At 43.4% G+C, this 7,846-nt stretch overlaps 1 protein-coding gene across 1 annotated transcript; it reads right to left on the reverse strand.

Annotated features, from left to right (window-relative positions):
* Positions 1-587: 587 nt before the first annotated feature.
* LOC115309896 (piggyBac transposable element-derived protein 3) lies at positions 588-2,975 on the reverse strand. The gene is made up of 2 exons (XM_029968147.4): positions 2,764-2,975; positions 588-2,435 (listed from the first exon to the last, which is right to left on the reverse strand). The coding sequence occupies exons 1-2, from the start codon at positions 2,800-2,802 to the stop codon at positions 681-683; spliced, it is 1,794 nt and encodes a 597-aa protein (XP_029824007.1). The 5' UTR covers positions 2,803-2,975; the 3' UTR covers positions 588-680.
* Positions 2,976-7,846: the final 4,871 nt, after the last annotated feature.

Genomic DNA, 7,846 nt, shown 5'->3' on the forward strand with positions numbered 1-7,846 from the left:
TATACAACAACTCAACTGAAATAACACGAGAGATATTTCGAAAATTGTTTTTATTGAACATATTGTGGTATAGTAAATTTATATTGAATTTTTAAAATTGTCCCAACCATGGTTTTTACAACTAAACTCAAGTTGGCATCCCTGTCTTTAGGCAGTCAACGCAAAGAAAAGAAGTTCGGCTCTTCTCAGAGCAGCAGCACTGCATGTGTTTTTTTGGTAATTTTGAAGTTGAAGCGGGTCTTGCTACTACTGAATGCTGAACGTACAACCGACATACTGTTCATGGTTTCCGTGCCCAACCGTTTTTTCTTCTTAGTTTTGATATCGGTCGCAACACTGAAAGTGCGTTGGCTTCGGCGTTAGAACCTGCTTTCTACTTTGGGAATAAAATAAGTGTCCCAGCATGTTAACCCATTGCTTCCCAGTGCAAAAAATAGTGAGAGTATTTGAAAAATATATTGAATACAGGGTCACTGAACATAAATATAGACACAGGGGCCAAAAAAAATTTCATAAGTGCTACGAATTGTCTACTATAGCTTGTTGCATATCTGCAACACTGGGCAGTAAGTGAATATCTCAAAATATTAGCCATATATAAGAAGTTTATTTTATCAAACAAGGCACAGCAGTGATGAACAAAACATAGAAAGACGTGCTTCCTAGCATGGATAAGTTACCTAACCCCGATGGAAATCGACGAAACAATTCCGGTCTTTGTTTATGCACAAGTGAACATTGCACTTTGAGCAAGCGACGTAGCTGTAGCCTCCTGTGCACAACTTGCATCTGTTGCGGCGGTCCATCCAAATGGGCCAATGATGGCTACCATCGCCTCTTACGTCGCGTGGAACTTGTGGTGACGCCCGCTTCACCAAGGGAAGATTCTCTCGAGAAAGGCGGCCAGGCGGACGCTTCCTGTACAAAACCAAGCTCGTGGCAAGGTCCGCAAGAAATTCTCGCAGAGGCTTGGAAGATTCCCTTTGCTGCAGTGAGTGACGCTTGTGCAGAAACCACGCATTCACAGCAGCAATTTTGACGGTGTGCCAAAATATGTACATGTACCACCGCTTCGAGCGTATGGAAAACCTGTAGCTGTAGCACATCTTGTCTAGTAGGTCAACACCACCCATCGATCTGTTGTACTCGGGTACAATTGCTGGACATTCAACTGAGATGCGAGACTTCTCTTTCTTGTCCCATCTCTCTACAGAGGTGACCGGTTCCACACCAGTGCAGTTAGAAAGAAGTGTGACCGGTCTGTTGTCGAACCACTTTACAGCTATCATGCTTCTGTCACCACATGATGCGACACATGAATCACACGTGCCACGACCTTGCATCTTCATTGCCTTCTCATCCATTAGTTTGCACGACTGCAGTCTGTTCTCTCTCACAGTTCCAATGTACGAGATACCCCTCCGCGTTAGCTCGCAAACTAAGTGTGGTCCCGTGAAAAAGTTGTCAGCAACGATGAGATTGTTGTCCCGTTCAGGGAGACTTGAACACAACTGAAGCACCACTCCCGCACCAAGGCCTAACTGATATCCTTCTTGGTCTCCGTAGGCTCCCTTGCTGCATGCCTGGTAGATGTCAAAGTCGTAACAAAGTCCAGACTCGCCAGCACGAGCCCAGAGCTTGAGGCCCCACTTGCACTTCGGCTTGTTTGGAAGGTACTGACGAATTTGCGACCTTCCACGAAAAGGAATCAAAATTTCGTCGACGGATGACTTGCATTCCTGAGGTATTTTCAGCATGTTTCCCCGCAGTGCTGACAGCCATGGTCGCAGCTTCCAGCATTTGTCTTGTTTCACTTCGTCTGTTGCACCGTCGTTGTCAGCAAAATGCAAGTGACCAGCAATCTTCTCAAATCGATTGCGCGACATCACCTGTGCAACCAGCTCATAGCGGCTTCCATGTTCCCAGTAGGCACGTACATTGTGCATATCCACAAGTCCCATGCGAAAAAACATTCCTAGAACCGAGGTGAGCTCTTCGACTGTCATGTTTAGGGGTGTTCCGTGCTTCTGCATATAGTAGTTGTTGGTTTCTTCGACAACGTGTCCCAGCATGCTCCTCGAAACAAACAGGTCAAAAAGCTGCTTCGCTGACAGGGGTTCAGCAGGAGGCAGAGGGAAGTCATTTTCAAAGTCTGTGCCAGCTTGGTCAAACGCACATTTTTTCCATGTGTAGCGTTTGTTCGCATAGGCTCCTTTCAGGTCCCCCTTAGCAACTCCTGTCTCAACATTAGCGTCAGTGCTCTCGACGTCTTCATCGCTGCTATCTTCAGTGATTGCTTCGCATTCTTCGCTGCTGCTTTCACCCGAGAGATCACTCTCGTTGCAATCGATGTTGTCCAGCAGGTTGTCATTTCCAAGGAACCGCTTTGGTCTTGTCCTTGGCACACCATAGAAGGCTGAAGGTGCAATGACGGCCTGTAGATGGGATAAGAACAAATTACCAAGAGTGAAACAACATCCCGAAATGACAGCTGAAAGGTATTACCTAACCGAACAACAAAATTGTAGCGAAAATTGAAAAAAAAGCGAATGTTGCATATATGCAACAACCGTGTGAAGTGACATTCACTGCCCACTGTTGCACATTTGCAACATGCCAGGAATAAAAAATATCCAGCTTCATATAATGTATGAAATGCGAGATTCTGCATGCGATTCACGCGAAGGACATTCCTAGAGGCTCCTCCGGTAATATAGAGCTCCTATTTTCAGTTTTAGGTTCTTTGTGGAAATGTAAACATACCTGGTTTTGAGAACTCCCGCACGGCGTGGAGGACGCCATTTTCAAACGATTCCTGCGAGCACAGCGCTGCCCCTAGTGGTGAAAATCTGAACTCCTTGGATTGAGAAATGCCCACTGAGAAGAGCACTGACAACTTTTTGTCACAAAATGGGCCCGATGTATTTTTCTTGAGCAGTTGAAGTCTGTGTTGCAGATATGCAACATGGGGCATTAATGGGTTAAATGATTTCTTTAACAAAACTCCAGTGGACATGTTTAGGGGTTAAAAGCGCTAAAAATGACGGACGAGCAGGAGTGACACACACCACAGAAAGCGCTCTGTGGTGTGTGTCTCTCCTACTCGTCCGTCGTTTTTAGGGCTTTTAACCCTTAAACATGTTCTACCAACTAAACCAAATCCAAACCCTTCTGCAGTGGACAACATGCGAGGGCCTTCCGTCAAGCGATGTGTCAACTCGTGAAAACTTTCAGCACCATGGGGAGTGCTCTGTTGTTTGGTTCGGGAACAATCATGTATACTTGCATATAACCGGATGAAGGTGTCTAGCTTTACATGCACTGCGCTCAATTTTCATGAAACGAAAACAGTGACCTCGCGGCTGTTGAAGGCCATGATGACTGTGCAAATTTTTAGAAATTGATACAAAAGGACACTTTGGTATTCAGTATCGATATTGTTTATTCTTTTCTTGGTAAACCCCTTTTATCCGTTCAAACCTAAGTGCCGTGCCACCAGTTTCTGAAACTCGTCGATCTTGAAGGCAAACTGCTTCTGTCTGGTCAGGAGGAACAGGGGTACCACAGGGACTACAAGAAATTCCTGCCAATTGCCCATGATTTCCTGCTTGAGGCGTTCAATCGCTTCATTGTTGATGGTGCAGGTCCGACGGTGCTCGTTCGGGAGCTCGCCCCTCTGCAGCTGCCTGATGTGCACCTAGAATAAAAGTAAAATAAAAAGCGATCAATCAAGTGCTGCCACGACGTGTTACCTCTGAACACTTTCAGTCAACCTTTTTGAAGCATCCAATTAATTTTATTTTTGCCATAATTAGTAGAACCCATCGACGGTGGAATATATTTTAGTATCATGGTGAGAGGATTGTGTCCTACTATTTGTTTACTAAATATAGCTTACCTGGATCTGGTGGTGAATAAACCGCTGGTACTCAACCATGAACTTGCCGAGAGGCATTCGTGGCTGCGATTTAAACTTGAGCTTGAGGGAGCTGTGCCAACCCTCTGCATGGTTGGTCGTTCTCAAGTTGTCGCCGCCGTCAAAGTAATTCCAGAGCTCCACCTGGCTTGAGGAATACAGTTACTGTCTCTCGAGGTGGATGGAGTTGTTCATCCTAGCATCGCTTGTGTATGGCATTGAGTGCTTAGGTAGGAGTTCCAATATGTAAGTATCAGGTCAGGTGGCAGAATGGAGGGCCCAACCACCTTACACACCCATTCCTTGAGTTTGGGGCTTGTAGGATCTTTGTGTGGGGTCTGAACAAAATTATACAAAGCAGAGAAGCGAAACATGAGTAACAAGATAAGCACTGAATCCAGCTCTCAGAAATGTTAGAAAAAAAAAACATAAAAAGAAACGCACAATATGACGCTGAATATTTGGTTGTGTTCTCACCTGCTATCCCAGATTCCCCGATCTTTCTCGTGAGGTACTGCACAAAGTGGAAAAGGCAGCCTTTGGAAGTTACACCTGGGAACACCTGTTGGCAGCTTGCAATGGCTGCCACCTCAAAGTCGAAGTGAACAACCTGCTGTGCTCCAGTTTATCCAAATCGACTTGTCAGGGCATCCCGTACAACTTCAAAAAGTTTCTGGTACATGGTTGCAGTCTTGCCTGGAAGGAGTGCCATAACCAAAGGCACTGCCTCTACAAGTACAAATCTGTGAATCGTGTGCAGTTTACTCAAGCAAGGGGGACAGTACTCGAATGTGCCGTCACAGATCAATGTCCTGATTGGTGGAGTATTTGGAGGTCCAGCGGGTGATGGCAAAACCACCATCGGAGGCTGCCTCTCCTCGTGCAGAAGTAACGTCTCGTTGACATCCGCAGAATTCAATGATTCCCAGGTTTTTACAAAGTCCTCCCGAACTGTGTCCGGGTCACTCACACCTCGCAGGGTTGGGTAGCACCTGTTGATTTTTCGGTAGTACAAAGATTGGACACTTCTGAAAATATTAAGTACTCATTGTGATATCGTTACAAATATATGCAGTGGTGAAGAAAAACATAAGATCAATGTTTAATAAGGTGAACTTGTGCTTTGAAATGAAACATACATTTAACAAGGACGGAACGGCAATTGCCCAAGCAGCCACCATTAAAGTTCTAGGATAAAAAAAGCACTTTGTGTTTACGGACATTCTTTAATGCGCCGACGGAATGACGGTGCAGTTTTTAAGAAGTGAATAGCGACGGAAAGCAAGAGAATAAACTGAAGGAAGTAATTTTGTTCCTGGAAAAAGTATTTTGTCATGTGACGGTTGTCGAAACTCTATCAAAGGACTGTGTCATTTTGATCCGGCTGAAGTGTCCATTCGGCTGACAGGTCAATTTGGCTGAACAGACCAATTTAGAATGCTCCAATTTGGCTGGATGCTCATGCCAGATTTAACTAGAATATCCAATTCGGCCAGGACTTTCCAATTCAGCTTGACCCTTTCGATTCGGCTGGAATGTTTGATGTATTGGCAGGACTTGCTGAGGTGTACCCATTTAGCACTGTGATTTCAAACCAAAGCTTCCTGCTGTTGAAGAGTCCTTGCTGCGCATGATAGCCAAAATTGCCTATCCCCAGTTTTCATTTGTGTTTGTGTTGTTTGTTTCCTTTAGCTGTTGTGCACACACCACTCCATGCTCCAATATAAAATGGTTTATTAACTTGCCCACAGAATGAATACAGGCTGTTCAGATATCTCATCTTCTTTCGCTGCTGGACGCCACCGGATTGAAAAGGGCAGGACGTCCTGGCTGCTCCTTTGTCCAACAACTGAGGTGCAGGAAAGACTCATCAGTCAGACGACAAAGCAAAGTCATAGAGATTCCTCAAAATTATTTAGGTTCTAAGGACGTTACGAGGGATGTCGCTGCACAACTGTCATGATATGCTGTAGCACTAATCTGAGTATAGTTTCTTGCCCAATATTATTTTAAATTGCAAGATTTGTTTTATTTCTCATCTCATTTGTACGCTTGTATGCACATGCTCACATTGTTTTGCCGGACAACGGTATTCACGAGCTGCTTTTACATGTACAAGCTTCAGTCGGCAGCCCAGTTTTCTGTTGAATTTGATGCCGTCTATACGGATTTTCAAACATATCTAGATTTCAGTGCGTTGCAATTACAGGTGCACAAGACAGGTCAGCAATGCTGCTGTGGCAGAAGCTATTCTAACTATTTAAGATGATTTCAACAGCTTAATTATACAGACCTGCCAATTGAATGAAAGAAACTGCAAGTTGGCTATTAGTGAAGGTTTATTTTGGGCATGGAATCAAACGGAGGAGGGACGAGCTTCCTACCACAATGCAAGCCATTATTCCGTAGATTTGATGCGACTGGACACCGCACAGTCACGGCACTTTTCTGCAGTGGTTGGGGAACCTCGAACAGTTCGGAAGGGAACAAAATCTTGTCCACACCACGTCCAGGAGATAAGTGATATTAACTATTTCGTTACCACGGAAAAATAACCATATTTTATAGATCCCGTAAAAAAATTTTGCCGCCACAAATATTGTTTTAGCATATTGCAGCACAGCTAATTGCAGATAACTACAAGCTGTTTCTAAAAAATAAGTTCTAATGTAAATTCTTATTAAATAATAGACTGACGTTTTAAAAATGCCTGTTTTTCTGTGTTCTGGCCAGTTGAAGAAAAAAAGCGCGGTATCCACGAAAGCAATCGTGTGAAAGGGAATTGAGAATATACATTTCGAAGATAAATGAACCAAAAACACTTTTCGAAAAAAGGAATAGAAACTGCCTCCTTGCTTGGTTTGCTGCTGATTCCTCTCAACGTTGAGTACGAACTTTGCTTGCAAAAGCCATGGTTCGCGCATTGTCTTTGCAGTGTCGGATCTTGCAAAATGCCCCCAAATTAGTTTGCATTGACAGGAGTAAGGTTCCTTTTTGAACAGCACAATGTTCATCGCGCTATGCCTATCAAAGCAATGAAAAAACAGTTAGTATGCAGGCGAGCTGGTGCCTTCAACTTCAAAGTTTCCAATTTTTCCGCCTCGGTCTCAGGTTTGCACATCATGATTATCAAAGCAAGTTTGTTTACAGTCTTCCTCAGTGGATCTAATGCACTTTAAACAGGCCTCTACCATCGGTCGGTCTCTCGACGTATCATGCCGCGATTTAGCCAGTCATGGGTAGTAACGCGTTACTGTAATTTCGTCACTTTTTGGTAACTTGTAACTGTAACAAGTTACTTTTCAAAATGGAACTTGTAACTGTAATTCTATTACTTTTTCTGAGGTAACGATGAAAGTAACGACGTTACTTTTGTCGTTACTTTAAAGTTTTTTTTTAATAATATATCATTCAATGCATACAATCTAGCTATTCCTTGCACTTTCCAAATTGTCTGTTCCGACAATTTGAATGTCAAGTTGGCCTGTTCACAAACTTGTGAATACGTTCGTTCTCACGAATGACAATCCGAATATAGCCATGTGCAGATTTGAAGGGAAAAAAAAAAAATCTAGTCATCTTTATGCATGCGATTGTACTTTGTGACTGAACACTTGCATCAGAGTAACTTCAAGCACTATGTAATTTGCGGTTTTTCTTTTTTCTGTGCAAACATTTTTTAATCGGGTGTATCAATTGTGAAACAAAAATACACGCAGAGGGTACTGTGCATATTTCTTATTTTGATTAGCGCTATCACTCCGCACTGCGTTTCGTGTTCGCCATCAAACGACGGAAACAGAAGCAACTGCTGCTAGGCTACTATATGAAGTAAAAAGCATACTTTTTAATGTTACCCAATACTTGGGGAGGAGTGCTTTCTAGTTTTTCCTAAATATTTTTGTGTTCTAGAGAAGTAATTGAAAAGTA

The sequence above is a fragment of the Ixodes scapularis genome, unplaced genomic scaffold (genome assembly GCF_016920785.2).
Source record: "Ixodes scapularis isolate PalLabHiFi unplaced genomic scaffold, ASM1692078v2 PGA_scaffold10__122_contigs__length_95168666, whole genome shotgun sequence".
Taxonomy (NCBI): domain Eukaryota; kingdom Metazoa; phylum Arthropoda; class Arachnida; order Ixodida; family Ixodidae; genus Ixodes; species Ixodes scapularis.